We start from the raw sequence: 16,521 nt of genomic DNA, 5'->3' as shown, positions 1-16,521 counted from the left end.
GGGGCGAGCCTCGGGGGAGCGGAGCGTGAGGGCCCGGCGGTGGCCAGAGGGCCGGATGCCGGCAGGCTGGCCCGGAATGTGGGTCAGCGGCGCCCAGGCACGTCAACCACGGACTCTGCATCCTACCAGATGTGGCTGAGATGCCCGAGGAGCCGGCCTTGTGCACAGGGCGCCGTTGAGGGTCAGTCCGTTCACTTAGCAAGCCCCTGCTGAGCGCCTACTGTGTGCCTGCAGTGTTCTAGGCGCTGGGCCCACAGGGGTGAAAAAATGCACCGGTCCCTGCCCTCATGGAACCAGCATTCTAGAGAGAGGGAAACAGAGCCCTTGAATGTAGTGACTGCTCTCCCGACACGTGCCAGGCGGGTCCTCCCTGCTGCCCAGGCCCACACAGCCAGCTCCAGGCCCCGCGGGCTCTTTCCCTGGCCTGTCTTCAGCTCCTCTTGTCTCAGCACAGCCCTCACTCGTGGGCGTCGTTCTCTGGGGTCCCACCCTTTGTGGAAACGTCAGAGGATTCCAGCCTTTGTGTGTCCTCGGGGACCGTCCCTGCCCCCAGGCTTTGTTTCTCTCGAGTGTCATCTGGAAGAAATGAACTGAGGCAGAGTCCTGTCACAGCTGTCCCCAGGCCCTGCCCTGCCCTGCCGGAGCCCCGCCAAAGCTTCCTTCACAGCCTGGTGCCAGCACCATGCTGGACACAGCCAGGAAGCCATGGAGGGGGAGTTTCTGTCATCCCCAGAAACTGGACGTGGGCCACTAGTTACGATTTAGAACCTGCCTGCTTTCCTGTCGGCCGCCCAGCTGGCCTCGCTCAGTGTAGTAAGAGAAATCACCACTGCTGTTATGTGCCAGGCCTCCCAACAACCCTCTAGGGAGGCCTTGTTCCCATTTTACAGATGAGAAGAGCGAGGCCCAGCACTGTTTGGTCATTCGCCAAAAGTTACAGCTAGTTTACCCCAGATTCAAAGCCAGGCTTCAGAGCTGCACCTTCAAAGTGCCATCTCTGCCTTCCCCGGTTGTCCTCTTGTGGCACCTGTTCATCATTGTCTTTGCTCCTCTTGCTGGTTCTGTAGCATCTGCCCCCAGTGGCCTGGGAGCGTGGCCACCTGGCACAATGGACAAGGTGAGGATGTGACTCGGACACCTGGGTTCTCATCTTGGGCCTGCCCATGACTTGTGCGTGACCTTGAACTCTTCTCTTTCCCTTTCTGGACATGATGGGATTTGCCATCTCCCAGGACCTCTGATTTCACACTCTCTGATGAGGGTGGCGGACAGGGAAGAGGGGGTGTTTCAGGTTCCCAGGGGCTGCTGCTTCAGCTCTTAACAGAACACAACCCACCACCTAACTAAAAAAAGCTTCCTTTCCAACTCCCATCCAGAAATACGATGACAGATAAATAAGTAGCCTTTTTCAGGGAACCAGAAATAGCCTCCTGGGCTCCCAGTGCTGACTGATAGAAAGAGTCTTTATGCTATTTGGGGGAGAAGAGCTGCTGGCACTGTTGGGATTTTCCTGGGGAGTGGGGGCCAGCTGCAGGGACTGCTGCTGTCACCGACCCTCACATGGGATGGAGCCAACGTGTCCCGTGCCACCAAGATGCTGGCTCAACTGCTGCAGGGCTCGGCTCCTTCCTCAGCTCTCCCACTCAGGTGACCTCTGAGTCCACAGGCTAGACGGATGTCACCATCCTCCTCTCCAAGGCTGGGTCAGTGTGTGTGCCCAGGGGGCACCGTGTCCTCAAGCAGGGCCTTTGCAGCGGCCGTTCTGTCTGCCGGGAGTACGCGTGCCCCAGATGCCTGGCCTGCCTGCTCATCTTCCCATGTCTGGGCTCTGCAAGGCACTTCCTGGGCACACCCCACCTCCACAGGCACCCCCTCGCGATCCCCAGGTCACCCTCCAGCCCCATTGGGCTGTCTGTTTTACTCCTCCATCTGGCTGTGGCCTGGTCCCTGCACCTGGAGCGTGGGCTCCATGAAGCAGCGTGGCTCATGTTCCTTTACTGCTGCATCTTGGGCTCCTAGGATGCAACACGTTTTTTTTTGTTGTTGTCGTTGGTGACTGGTGGTTGGAAACCAAAATAGGAACAGTTGTAGTTTCTAATTATTGCGATCTCACAGGCGTCGCGGGATGGTTTTAGCTACAAGCTGCCAGAAATTGGGTCAAGCTACAGTCATCATGGTCTACGGTCCGTGAGTCTAGAGGTGGGACAAGGCCCGGGTGTGGAGCAGCCAGCAGCCCAGCAAGGGACACGGGTCCCTTCCAGCCTCTGCCCTGTGGGGCTCAGGACTGCCTTCCCTCAAGCCTGACCCGTCAGAGGGTGACCGAGCTTGAACCGTGGGGCTTTCAGGCAGTGGGACCTGGATGGTCTCCAGTCCTGGGCCCACCCTGGAGAGGGCGTGGGGTCAGCAGCTGGTCATGCCTGCTGCTCAGGGTGTGGTCAGCCAGCTTCAAGTTAGGATAAAGGAAGAAGAATGCGACACTGTGCATGGCCCCCTGTCCTGATGACTCAGTCCTTTGTCTTCTCTGCTGGGTCCTGCTACCACCTCTGACACCAGAGCCTGAGATTCCAGAAAGGTGGGGGGTGTCTGGTCTAATGCTTGCTGTGGCCCGTTCATTAGGAATGTCTCGTCTCTGCATTTCATCTGGACCCCAAACATCTCTGGAGGAATGCTGCCCTCGTCCTCCTCTGATTCACCCAGGACTCAGCAGGGTCGATGGTGGGGGACGGGACTCTGCAGGTTTGCTGGAGAACTGAAGGAGACACTGTACCTAAAGCATTTCTTCAGCCCAGTTTCTTGCACAGGCCAAGTGTTTGCGCCCGATGGATCTCAGCTGCTGCCGCTGGGGTTTTTTCCTTTTTTTTTTCAATTGGTATAATTCACGTACCATAAAATTCACCTTTTTAAAGTGTAGATACAGTTCAGTAGTTTTGAATATATTCAGAAAGTTGTGCAACCATCACAACTATCTAATCCCAGAACATTTTCATTGCTCCAAAAAGAAATGGACCCGCCTGCAGTCACTCCCCATTCCACCTGCCCCCCAAGCCTTGGCAGCCGCCCGTCTCCTTTCTGTCTCAATGGAGCTGCCTGTTCGGGACATTTCAGATAAATGAAGTCATGTATTCTGTGGCTTTTCCAACTGGCTTCCTTCAACTCAGCATGATGTTTTCAAGGTTCATCTATGTTGCAGCATGCATGAGAACTTCATTCCTTTTTAGGCCTGAATAATATTCCATTGTGTGGCTATGTCGCCTCGTGTCCACCAGCTCATCAGTGGATGGACACTTGGGTTGCCGCCACTTTCTGGCTGTTACGAATAACACTGCTGTGAATATTCCTGGACAGGCTTTTGTGTGGACGTGTGTTTCCGTCCTCTTGGAAACACCTAGGTGTGGACTGCTGTGGACCTAGTTCTGTGTGAAGAACCGCCAGAGTGTTTCTCAGAGCAGCTGGACCATTTCACGTCCCCACCAGCCAGTGTCAGGACACTTTTTCCTGTCTGTCTTACTGGGTTGTAGCCAGCCTCACACGTGTGGTTTTAATCTTCATTACTCTGATGCCTCATGATGTTGAGCATTCCTCCCTGTATTTACTGGCCATTTCTGTGTCTTTATTTTGAGAACTGTCCATTTTGGGCCCTTGGCCCATTTTTAACTTGGGTCACTGGTCTTTTTTATTGTTTGGTTGTTAATAGTTTTTCATGTATTTTGGATACTAGACTCTTGCCAGATACATGATTTGCAAATATTTCCCCCCATTCTTTGGGTTGTCTTTTCTTGATAATGTCCTTCGAAGCACAGAAGTTTTAAATTTTGACGTCAAATATGTCTATTTTTACTTTGGTTGCTTGTGGTTCTGGTGTCTAAGAAACCATGTCTAATCCAGGGTCATAAAGACCTACACCTGTGTGTTCTTCCAAGTGTTTTATAGTTTTAGCTGAAATGCTTTTGCTACATCTCTTGATAGGATTGTGTGAGTTTTGTCCTTTTATTCTATTAATAGGAGCAGGCACTTTTCTGCTAGGGAGGCCGTGGTCAGTAGCCTGAACTTGGGATCCAGCTGCCCGGGGGTGAGCCCCCCCAACTGTACCCCTTACTCACTGTGTGACCCTGGACAGGGAACTTCACCCCTCTGTGCCTCATTTCCCGTATCTGTAAAATGGGGGTGACAGCACCTCTTTATGGGCTCTCATGAAGGTAAATGATTGTTTTGCAGACTACGTGGAGCAGTGTTTGGCACGTTAACAAGTGGGGCTTCTTGACTATTGGCTGTTAGCCATGACATTAGGTGGAAAGCTTTGATGGCCTGGGGTGGGGAGGGCATTGAAGGCGAATCTATAATAAAAGCCTAGACAGCGTACTAAAAAGCAGAGACATCACTTTGCCGACAAAGGTCCGTATTGTCAAAGCTATGGTTTTTCCAGTAGTCATGTATGGATGTGAGATTTGGACCATAAAGGAGGCTGAGTGCTGAAGAATTGATGCTTTTGAACTGTGGTGCTGGAGAAGACTCTTGAGAGTCCTTTGGACAGTAAGGAGATCAAACTAGTCCATTCTAAAGGAAGTCAGCCCTGACTGTTCATTGGAAGGACTGATGCTGAAGCTCCAATACTTTGGCCACCTGATGCAACGAGCTGATTCATTGGAAAAGATCCTGATGCTGGGAAAGATTGAGGGCAAGAGGAGAAGGGGGCGAGAGAGGATGAGATGGTTAGATGGCATCCCTGACTCAATGGACATGAGTTTGAGCAAGCTCTGGGAGATGGTGATGGACAGGAAAGCCTGGCGTGCTGTAGTCCATGGGGTTGCAGAGTTATACATGACTTAGTGACTAAACAACAAGTGGTAAAAGATTCACCTGCTCCAAAAAATCTGGAAGCTCTTAACAGGAGGCCGTCTGTTTGCCTCCAGGGATCTCTGAGCCTTCCCGTGGGAGGGCTGGGGCCAGGATGGGTCCCCTGCCAGACCAGGTGGGTGCTGCCTCAAGCGGACCTGCTGCCACATCCTTTAGTTTGTTTGGCCTGGAGTCTCACACCCCGTTAGGGCCTGGCTGGAGGGTATACAGCAGGGAGCCTTTGCAGAGATCACTGCCTCCCTCCCTGGCCTGCTAGCCCCCCACCAGTGTTTCCACCCTGGCTCTGACTCTGGGCAGGGGATGCAGAAACGGGGCCCCATTTAGATAATGGCTTAGAGCTGAGAGCTAGGACACCCCACCCGCTCCCTCCCTCGATGCTCTGATTTTCCTGGCTTCTCTCTTCCTGACCTGCCATGTGAGCCCGGCTCCTTGTCCTACCCTGGAGGTGACTGTCCAGTGACCTTGGGCAAGGACTGCCTCTGTTTCAGCCTTTGTCTGTAAGGAATGTGAGTGCTCCAAACAGAGGGCCCGCCTCGCTGTCCGCCAGGGCTCCTCCCTCCCCTGGGTCCCCGAGAAACTCTGCCCACCCCAGAATCTGCCATCACTCTGCGCCTGTTTGGACTTTGGACTTTGCTGGTGGGGGGCAAGGAGGGAAATGAAAGCACTTTTAATATACCCTGTGTAATTCTTGGCACTTGCTTTTTATGAGATATGTGAAGCTGGATCTTACCTTGGTTTTAATGTTTTAATGTACTGACCTCCTAGCCAGCCAAGTAGCTAGAAGCTGTTGGAGACAAGCTGCTTTATTGTTTGCTTTTGGTTTGGTTTCCAAGTTTGTGGGTGTGTGTGTGTGGGGGTCACCCCCCATCCCACTAACGCTCAGCCTTTCCCGGCCCCTGTGCCCAGAAATACAGGGTGGTCTTACCTCCTGAGGAGCTGGTGCCCTGATTGGGGATGGAGGTAGACAAAGTAGTAATAACAAGCCAGTGGTGCAGTTTAGCAATCCACAGAGAGATTCAGAATGCACTTTATTTCCCCACGGATGGTTTTTCCTGCCTTCACTTGGTGCCTGGCTCTAGGATCGTCCTGACAAGCAGAGCACACCCAGCTTCCAGAGCTTTCCAGAAAACTGAACATGCCAGGAACCCACTGGGTGTGTGTGCAGAGAAGGTGGGCAGCCCCCTGAGCCTGAGGACTTACGAAAGCAGAGGCGGGGGATCTGGGTGGGGGCTGGGCGGGGCTGGAGTCTGGCAGCCAGCGGAGGTCGGGAGTGTGTGCTTGTCTGTGGCCCATCCATGTGACGGCGGTGGCAGAAGCCCCTCTGTTAGGCACGAGAGGCTCCAGGAGAGGGGTCCCTGTGTGACAGCGAGCCCCTCTTTAATCCCTCCCCCGCCTCAGCGTCTCCTCCGCCCCCACCCCCATAGGATTATTTGCAGACTTCAGACGTGATGTATGCAAAGCCTTCAGCAGTGCGGGCCTCAGGCTAAGAGCTGAAGGGCTGGTGTCATCCTCCGATGATCATTAAGCCAGTACCGTGTATGGAGGGGCATCTTCACTGCCCCCGGAAAGTGTTCATAGTTGATGGAGTGCAAATTCGAGTCACAAAACAGCATCCTGTTGTCAAGCGCTGTGCGTGCGTGCTCACAAGCCCAAGTGCGGGCTGAAGAGGCGGGGTTGAGTCAGTCTGGTTTTCACTTTGCTTTGATCTTCAGGCTTTGCTGTTATCACGTGTCGGTCTCATCCTTACGGGAATGCTGTTGACAGTGGTTAATGACTGTGCCCTCGTTCCCGGGGCACGTGTGCGCCTGTGTGTCTGCACGCCCACGGGGGACTTCGGGGGGTGGGCTGCTGGATGGGGCGGGCAGCGGTGCTGAGGGGCCCCGTGGAGCAGGCAGTGCTGACGCGGGCTTCTCCTCTGTCCCCAGATGACAGGATCTGCTCGCCACCCTTCATGGAGCTCACGAGCCTGTGCGGGGATGACACCATGAGACTCCTGGAGGAGAATGGCCTGGCCTTCCCATTCAGTGAGCACCTGAACTCCTGGGGGTGGAGGGAGGCCTCGGCCGCCGGTGGAGGGCACGGCCCCGGTCCCTGGGTCCCTGGGTGGTAAGGGCCTGGCCTGGTGGTGACCATCTAGCGCCCCTGAGGACATACGCTGGCCCTGGTGGAGTCAGCCTGTCTCCTCAGCTCCCCACTAGCCCCCTCCCCACCCCAGGGGCTGCAGGAGGTTTTGAGAGTTTCTTTCCGTATCTGCCAGGCTGGGCTTTGTAGGTGAGTAACCTTGCTAACTCCTGTTTTTCTCTCCCCCACCCACAGTTTGCAAAACCAGAGTGGCTCATGGCACCAACTCTCACGAGGTGAGTGGAGGAGCTGACGACTTGATAGCCCCGTCCCCATCCAGCCCCCTGGCTTCCCTGCCCCTGCCTCCCCCGCTCCACCCCCCTCCTTTCAGCTCACAGAGTCTCTCTGGGAGCCTGACAGCCCTGCTGCTGGATCCCACCGCACCTGCTGGAGGCTCAGTACCCCGACTCCACCTGCACCTTAGTCCTCTCCTGTCCCCAAGGCTGGGATGGGTGTGCCTGCCCCCTTTGAGCCCGTGTGAGCCACACCACCATCTGACCTTCCTCTGGCCCGTCAGTGTCGGTCACTTCCTGCTCTGGGCTGGACACAGGCCTGCCCCCCTGCCCCGAAAAGATCCCGTCACTGCCCCCAAGTCTGCAGGTCCCGCTGAATCAGGGAAGGGGGTGTGAGGAGGAAGGGGCACCCGACCTGCTGTGCATGCGATCCCCCCGGCACGTTCATTCTTCTACTCACCCAGTGGCCGTTCACCTTGGGTACTGAGGGAAAGATGCCTGAGATGAGAGTCCTGCCCCAGGGGGGACGATGGGGTCCCGGAGGCAGAGAGCGCCAGCGGGTGTGGTATGGGAGGCCGGGCAGAGGAGGCCTTCTGGGGACAAGAGGAGCCCGTGGCCAAGCAGGGTCTCGGCTGTGTCTTTCACCGTCTTGGGGAATCATGACTGGGACGTTGCCTCCAGGGGCACAGCCCAGCCTGGGGACCCCTTTGTGAGGAGTGTGGGAGGACGCCCTGGGCAGTAGAGGTTTGACCCTCCTGATAGGCCCTGTGGGAGAGCCTGTCCTGGGCAGCCCCACCGTCAGAAATGCTCCCCCACGACCTTATGACGAAACGTGGACAAACCCGGCAGCGGCGCCCTGTAGATTTAGGTAGTGTCTTTGTCCCTGGTGTGTATCTATGGGGAAACATCTCTAAACAGATGCGTCCGCGTGGTGTGGTGTATGCTGTGACGAAGCCGAGGGGTCCCTTTGCTTGTGGGCAGGAAGGTGGGGGCAGGAAATCCCCGCCTGCGCCTGAGGTCGGCTGTCTCCTGAGGTCTGGAGCCCTCGTGGAGCCTCCCCGTCTGGGCCTGCCTGGGCTCCGTGCCTGGGACCTGCTCCTGGGCCAGACCCGGGGGTGGGGGGACAGGAAGGCTTCAGAGCAGCCAGACCATGGCCCTGGAACCCACAGTCCCCTCGCCAGCACCGGACCCCCAACCTTCCACCTGACCCGTTACACCGCCGAATAATTCCTCTGTTGGTCAGTGCCTTGGGGTTTTTCAGGACAGAAGGGCAACTGCAGTCATTAGTGTGAGTAGACCATTCAAACGCAGAGCAGGTCAGCCTGCTGGGAGGGAACTGCTTCTGCTGTTGACACAACAGCTCTAGAGTCACTCCCACCAGGGACCAGGTCTGGCTGTGTGCACTGCCAGCTGTGTGACTTTGGGCAGATGACCCAGCCTCTCTGAGTTTCTGTCCTGCCCTTGTAACTGGCGATGTGATGGGTAAGGGAGTTGCCTGTGCTGCTGTGCTGCGGTGGGCTCTGGGCCAGGGAATACTTGATACGTTGTAGCGGCTTCCCGGGTGGCTCAGTAGTAAAGAATCTGCCTGCCATGCAGGAGACACGAGTTCAATCCCTGCTTAGGGAAGATCTCCTGGAGGACGAAATGGCAGCCCACTCCAGTATTCTTGCCTGAAAAATCCCATGGGCAGAGGAGCCTGGCAGGCTACAGTCCAAAAGAGTCACACGTGACTGAAGTGACTGAAAAGGTGTGGCCAGTTGCCCTGCAGCCTGCTAGGTCATGGCAGAAGGGGCAGGGGTTCTGGGTTGAGGGGACCTACTTCCTCCAGGAGAGTCTTGACTCCATGGGGTCAGCTTGACTTAAGGTGTTTCACCCCTCAGTCCAGCTCTGCGGGTCTGGCTTGTAGTTGTACACATGTGTGCTGTGGCCCCTTCTCCCCTTTCCGCATCCCTGGGGCTCCCCAACCCACTGTGTGCTATTTCTGGGGCGGGGTGGGGGTTCCTCTGCTGGGTGGGCATCAGGAACAGAGCTCCAAGATTGGGCTCTGGAGTGTTGCAGGTTCCCAGGGGGGCTTCTGTGCTCCTGGCCACCTGCCTCCTGGGAGGCTGGTAGCATCAGAGGACTGCCCCCTCTGGTGGGGCGCCCTCCATGGCATGAGCCCAGGGGGGGCCAGGCTCCATCCCACCTCAGGGGTGCCTGGGGATGTTGAGTGCAGTGAAGACAGAGGACACCTCTGTGCTCATGTTTAGCTTTACACAGGAAAGGGGGCTTTCCGATTGGGGTCCTCACCTGGACCCCAGCCTGCCGAGCCCTGCTTCTGATCGCTTAGTCCCTAGCTCAGTCAACCAAAATCAAGACGCTCTGTTTTTATTTTATGTTCATGATTTGATTTCTTGTTTTGGTGTAAGCGCTTGAGTTTGTTCCACAGTGAAATACCACTCCTCCTTAAAAAAAAAAATTGAGCCGAAAGCTCAGAGGACCCCCAAAGCTACCCCATGGTGGCTCCTGATGCTATTTTACAGGTGATGAAAATGGAGCTTAAACAGGGCTTATGCAGCAAGTGCCAGGTATGGGACTTGAACTCATGTCTGGCTCTCTTACTTTCATCAGCAGGCTAAGGAGCTGTTCACTGTGGTGTGTGTGTGCGCACACACGCACACACACACACACATACTTGTTTCCCTGTGATATATACACACACACTTGTTTCCCTGTGGTATATACAGGCACACATTGTGTTTCCCCATCTGGCCTGGATCTCTACCTCTGCCCCACCCAGCTGGGCGCCAGGCACGTTGGGGTGGTGCTCTGTGAAGGTTCGTTGAGAGGCAACAGCTAGTGTGGGCAGCCAGCTATTCAGGCCTGTTATCCCCTCCCTGGGCAGTAGCCCTGGGCAGCTGGTGGCTCCTTGCTGTGGCCCCAAGGACTGGGTGAAACATTCATCGTGGCCCCAGCACTGGCTGCTGGCTCTGGTGGACCCTGGGCAGACCCAGCCTCAGCCCAACACAGGGAGGTTTTGTCCAGTCACCCCCCCACCCCCACCCACCCTGCCAGATCCTCCTGTTGGAGGCCTTTGTGCCCAGAGGAGTCAGGACCCGGGAGTGGAATGTTCCCATTCCTTAAGCACTCGTGTGCATCGTGTGCGGGGCTGGGGGCTGCTGGACCCCATCCCTTCCTGGGCTCTGTCACTTGCCAGCAGCCTCTAAGTGCCTCAGGGCCTCAGTTTCCTCATCTGTAAAAGGGGCGTGATGCCCGTGCCCACCTCGGGGCAGGATGTGAGGATGACACCCGGTGACTCAGGTAAGGTGATCATAGCCGGGCCAGGCATGTCATAAGTTCTCAAGAGGCAGCCGTTGTCATTGTACAGGCCTGAACCCAAGGCCTCCCAACCCCTGATCCCTTGTCCTCTGCTTCTTGCCCCCACCCCCTCGGTGCCCCACCTCCCACCGCCAAAGTCTTTGTAGAGGGGTGAGTAGTACACAGCCCGGGGGGCCCGTTCCATGGATACATTGTGAGTAGTGGGATTGTGCAGTGCACAGCCAGCTCAACCTTACATGGCAGGCCTGACGATGCAGGATTTCCAAATCCCCCACAGCAGGAGTGGAAGGATGCCTAGGTGTTCTGCTCGAAGCCCATCCCACTCACTCTGGCTTGAGACTCTTCCTGGGGAGGCCTCGTGCCACCGGGCTGGGATGGCCCTTGGTGGTGATGCTCTGGACGGTGATAAGGCCAAGGAGGCGGTAGACTCTGACCAAGCCCTTGGCCCCCTGTCTCCCCAGATGGCCATCGTGTTCAACCAGGAGGGCCTGAGCGCCATCCAGCCGCCCTGCGTGGTCCAGAATTTCATCAACCACAATGCTGTCCTGTACAAGGTGTTTGTGGTTGGCGAGTCCTACACCGTGGTCCAGCGGCCCTCGCTGAAGAACTTCTCCGCGGGCACGTCAGGTAAGCGGGCCTCACACTGTCCGGGATCCCTGCACTCAGGAGCGCGGCTGGGACACGGCACCGGCCGCCTGTCCTTTGGCACTGACCCTGGTTGCCCCGGGTTATTTCTGGAGGGAGGAGAAGTGATCTGAAGGTTGGCAGAGTTGTGTCCAGTAGGTGAAGAGGTCTTGGAGCATGAGTGGGAAACCCCTGTCCCAGCCAGGTCCGTCGAAGGGGCTCCATGCGCCTCAGCTACCTTAAGCTCGGGGAAGAACTTGAAAGCTTTCTGCACCCAGGCCGCTTCCCGGGGCCCCTCGTGATAAGGAGGCTCACCAAGAACACGCTGGACTGGGCTCTTCAGGGCAGCCAGGAAGGGAGGGGCCCTTGGTGTTTTGAGGGCCAGAGCACTGGCTGCTTTACCGTGTCTCCTTTCTCCAACTGGGAAACACTGAGTCACCTGCTGCCTCTGCAGCCCCTGAGGTGGGCGCAAGCTCTGTTAAGAGTTATGCTGGGGGCACAGGACTTGCCAGCTGTGGGGCCCCGGGCGGGTCAGGAGTGGACACGGGTGAGGACCATATTGGTGAGCATATTGGGGACCAGTGAATGATGGCCCCAAGTGTCCCTGAGCTGTCACACAGTGGTGGCCTTTGCGGGGAGCTGCCCCATCTGAGGGTGTCCTCTCGGGAGGCCGAGGGGCTCCAGGCCCTCAGCTTTTCTTCAGCTGCTCACCAGCTCCAGGTGACCCTGGGCTATCACAAAAACTGACACTTAAGGATTTGGTGGTATTGTGGCCGCTCAAGAGACTGCTCCAGTGGTTCTGGAGGCTTCCTCAAGGCCAGTTCTAGGAACCTTTGGAACAGGGGCAGCATCTCTGGAGTAAGCATGGTGATCCCCTGGACGGAGGACGTGGGTCACCCTGGCCTGATTTGCTCTCACTTGCTGTGTGCTTCTCTCTGCGCGGGAAACCCGCCGTCAGCAGGCGCAGTGCCGGGCTGCTGAGCAGACAGACGTGTCCGTCTAAAATCCCTCTGCCCGGGACTGCCTCTCACCGTCCGCTCCTCGTGGCTGCAAGCCACTCCTCTTGGACCAAGTCCAGCTGTTCCCGTCCTCTCTCAGCCATTCTTCCCGTTAACACAACCCAGAGAGCAGACACTTTGGAAGCGTGTGTCTCTCTCCCCTGACCTTCTGAGTGCAGGTGGCTCTCCCTGCCAGGCGGGGCTTTTAGGGCCTCCACATACCAGTCCCTACTTCCACCCACTGGGGTGATGGAATGACTGGGGATGGGGGACCAATATCGGGAAGGGTCTTTCTGTATGTGACTGTATATTAGCAAGAAACATTCTTAGCAGTTGTGGGCAGGATAAGGCCAATATTTTTTAATCCTCTTTATATTGTTTCCTGGTTTTTAAGAATGTGTTTAAATCTACAGCAAATATATTAAGGGAAGAATAAGTTTACCTTATGCAATTGTTTTCCTTTTTTCTTATTTTACCCTAAATCACTCCATCTCTTAAAGAAACATACCACCTGGTTTCCTTCCTTTCCACACAATAATTGTCCCCCCCTTTCCCCTGGTTGCTAAGGGCTGGCTAGTTTCTGTCTGAGAACCGCCAGTAGCAGGGTGTGGATTCTGAGTCCTGTCTCAGGATGAGGGCTCCACATCTGTGTCTTCTCGTGGCCATTCTGGGTTGCCAGTTTACCGTAATATGCAGGCTGCGTGCTCAGTCGCATGCAACTCTTTGCAACCCTATGGACTGTAGCCAGGCTTCTCCATCCATGGGATTTCCCAGGCAAGAATACTGTAGTGGGTTGCCATTTCCCTCTCCAGGGAATCTTCCCGACCCAGGGATCGAACCTGCGTCTCCTGTGACTTCTGCATTGCAGGCTGGTTCTTTACCGCTGAGCCCCTGGGAAAGCCCAAATGTGTTGACCGGGACCAGATCAGTGGAGAAACACAGGGCTAATGGAGGAGTGTTTATTATGCTCAGGGAAGCTGAGTGACTTTCTGTGTATCTATCCCTCCATCCCCAAAGCTGATTCTGTGGCCACCGTCTTTAGGGCATCAGGCCATCCAGCTGGCCTGGGGTTTGTCCTTTTCACACGTGTGCTCTTAACAGATGAAAATCGCAGAGTGAGAGTGGCCCTTTAAGCTGGAGCAGTTGAGCAGGGGGCTTTGAGCCTCTGGCTGTTTCCAGCCCCCTCCCATCTCTCTGGTCTCTGCTGTCCTGCATGGCAGGCCCTCCAGGCTCCCCGTCCACGCAGGGAGGTTGGGGCTCCTTGAGTGGGATTCTTTTGACCTGCGGTAATTATGAGGACACCACCTCTCCCTCCACAGCTGCTGTGTTCTTTCGGTTTTCAGGTGGCCCTTTGGTTCGCATCTGTCAGCACCTCTGAAGTCAGGTGTGTCTTAACAGCCAGAGTCTTGCAGCTGCCTTGGCTGGAACCGATGTCACGTTTTTATGGAGAGGGTTGAAGCTGGCCTGTGCCAACCCCTGGCCGTGTTTCTCTGTGACGCCTCCCCCTGCCTCTGTCCCCGCCCCCCAGCACAGTGGGAGAAACTTTTCCTTTTCTTTCCCCTGTTGTCTCTGCATCCTGGGCCTTTTTTCCCATAGGGGTTTGTACATAAAGGAATGATACCAATGACCACGTAGGGCAGGGGTCAGCAGGCTTTTGTGCTGGAAAAGTCCAGAAGAAGCATTTCTAGCTCTGTCATCACTAATGTTGCAGAGTCCCTGTAGACAACTTGTAAGTGAATGGGCGGGGCTGCGTTCCAATAAACCTCTATTTACAGTCGCAGCTGGCGGGGCCAGATCTGGTGATCTCACCATCAAGAGCCCTGCAGGTGTAACAGAGGCTGTATCTCCTTGAACCTTCCACGTGCCCAGCCCTGTGCCGGAGCTAGGATCCAGCAGGGGACTGGATAGTCAGCCAGGTGTCCTGCCCAGATTCTAGTGGGAGAAACTCCACGGGGAAGAAGTCGTGAAAGGATGAACTGTGCACAGATGAGGGGCCCCGGAGGAAGCGGGGGGTCCTGGGACACCGCTGGATGAGGGGGCCACTCGAGCAGGGCAGCCAGGGCCAGAGGTCTGGGAGGAGACGTGGACCGCTGTCTGTAGCCCCGTGACACGCTGCCTGCCCCCTCCCCCAAGGAGACATGTGAAGATGAAGCAGATGAAGCTAAGAAGCTATGGCCGCAGCTCACAGCTGCACTACGGAGTCGCAGGGATATTTGGGGGCTAAACGTGTGCCCTACTCTTCCTCTTTTGAACCTGTTTTCCTCATCTGTAAATTGGGCACAAAAACCCATATTCCTCTTATTGTCTCCCTTCTCCTGTGGGCATTCATGGTGGTTCTTCACTGGGCTCCATGTGTCGCAGGACTAGCCCAGGAACAGAGAAGGGACGAGCTCCCCCCGTCCAGGGTGCTCCTGTGATCAAGGTGCAAGGGCCCGGCCAGGTTTATCAGCAGGGGATCTTGAAGCTGCCCAAGAAGCTGGTGCCAGGGGATGCTGCAATCCTGCCTGACCTATCTCGGCTTCCACAATCTTCCTGGATCACCAAATGGCTGGAAGCTGCTCCCTCTCCACCTGGGCCTGCTCAAGCTGCATGTGGGGAGGGTTCTGAGCCAAGGGCAGCTCCCATCGCCCTGCTGAACAGTCCTCTGGCTGGAGCCCCCAGGTCAGAGTTAGCCAGGAGGAGAAACAAGTCCCCTTTGAAATGGTCCACGCTTTGGATCTTGCCCCAAGAAGCTGCCGGGTGACGTGGTCTGTCCAGTTCAGTGGGCGCTGGGTACACCCCTCTGAGCACCCAGTTCTTTCCCTTCCTTGCATAGCTAAGCATCCACGTTGTTCTCTGTGGCTTCCAAGTCTCCCTGAACTGGCTGTGTCCACTTGCTCTGGGGGGCCTTTCTCTCCCCAGGCCTACTCTGCTACTCTGGCCATTGCCCTTGGGTCCCACTGGGTGGGTGGGAGGTGCCCTGAGCTCAGCGGGGCTAGGCTGGGCTACAGGCTGAGAAGGTGGGCAGTACCTGCAGAGTCTGGAAGGCCCACCCCAACTGCTCAAGCCCTGCTCTGACCTCTGGCCCATGGGGCTTGCTACCCCCAAAGTCTCAATCTTCTTGCTTGTCGGCGCTCAAGAGTAGAGGTCAGTGGGCTGCTTGGCGCAAGTCCTGCAGGGTGTTTATTTTCCCCAGGCTCCTCCCCAGGACCGTCTCTCATGCCCCCCGTCTGGACTGGCTCTGGTCGGAGCGGTAGGAGGACTGTCGGGCACACCGGGGCGGCAAGGGGCCTGCGTGCCCCGCTAGCGGGAAAGATGCCAGGTACATCTCAGCGCCTGCCTGCTTGGCCTCCGCCCGAATCACTTCCTCATGCATGATTGTTGCGGCGCTGTAACCCTGGAGCTGGCGGGGGGGCGTTGGCAGCCAGAGCAGGTGCCCCCGCAGTTCAGCCCCCCGGCACACAGTGGCGCCCAGTGGGGCCGTTCCTGTCCTGGGTCTCAGGGCTGAGCAATGTGTCCTGGGGGAACGGGACCCACAACGCCTCACCCAGAAGGACCAAAGCAGAGGCTGCCGGGGCCACGTGGGGACTTGTGGCCTTGTGTCCTTCTCAGGGTGAGGTGGGGTGGGGTCCTAGTGTGATGATGGTCTTCACCAGAGCTCTCAACCCTGAGGCTCCTGGTTTTGTGATCCGTGCATTTGCACACTTCCAAGTGCTGGAGAGCATGTTTCTGACCAACTGACGTGCCTTTACTCTGCAGGGCATGAATGAACAAACCTACTGCTCATCACTCTAATAATCTTGGGATTGAGATTATTAATCTGCCTCTCCATGGGACTGAGGGGGCTCCAGGGGCAGTGGGAGCTGGGAGAGATGGTGCAGGAACATGTGGAGGGTACTTCAGGCGGCTGTGCCCATTTCCAAAGCCAGGCAGAAATTATTCTCTATGCTTTCTTGGATGGATCCTACAAAAGCCCAAGTTCTGATTTCCTATTTTTTCCCCTAAATAACTGGGAAACAGCAGAAGCCTTTGTGTTTTAAACATTCATGTGCCCTGTGGCAGCCTAAATGTGCCTGAAAAGGCATTCCATGGGCAGAACCAGGAGGGGTTGGGGATGCTGGATTAAGTGGCATCAGTCGACCTCTTTACTCTGGGCCTTTGATGTTCCCATATGCAGCATTTCCCCTTTCTCACTCAGCCCCCCTTTCTGGCGCCATGTCCGTAAGATACGCTGGACACACTCTGGGGAGGGGGCCGAGGTATCAGGGAAAACCAGGTATGGTACTGTAAGATGAGAGTGGAGGGGAGGTGGGCTCATCAAGCCATTCATTTTTATATGGGAAGAAAAGTGGAAACAGGAGCCCTGACTCGGCGTGTGTCGCTCCGTGGTGTCC

The 16,521-nt window shown here is 56.2% G+C and overlaps 1 protein-coding gene across 1 annotated transcript in view; it reads left to right on the top strand.

Moving 5' to 3' along the window:
- Positions 1–16,521, top strand: part of ITPK1 (inositol-tetrakisphosphate 1-kinase) — a gene marked incomplete at its 5' end in the record, with an annotated part of 161,923 nt that overhangs the window by 133,880 nt on the left and 11,522 nt on the right. Inside the window, 3 exons of the mRNA XM_010836263.1 lie at positions 6,780–6,878; positions 7,171–7,211; positions 10,988–11,153. Of these exons, the coding sequence (XP_010834565.1) occupies positions 6,780–6,878; positions 7,171–7,211; positions 10,988–11,153 (306 nt within the window). The remainder of the gene's footprint in view (positions 1–6,779; positions 6,879–7,170; positions 7,212–10,987; positions 11,154–16,521) is intronic.

Source organism: Bison bison, unplaced genomic scaffold (genome assembly GCF_000754665.1).
Source record: "Bison bison bison isolate TAMUID 2011002044 unplaced genomic scaffold, Bison_UMD1.0 scf7180017864061, whole genome shotgun sequence".
NCBI classification, from domain to species: domain Eukaryota; kingdom Metazoa; phylum Chordata; class Mammalia; order Artiodactyla; family Bovidae; genus Bison; species Bison bison.
Note: the sequence above shows the minus strand (reverse complement) of the source record. Positions and strands in the feature narration are given on the sequence as shown.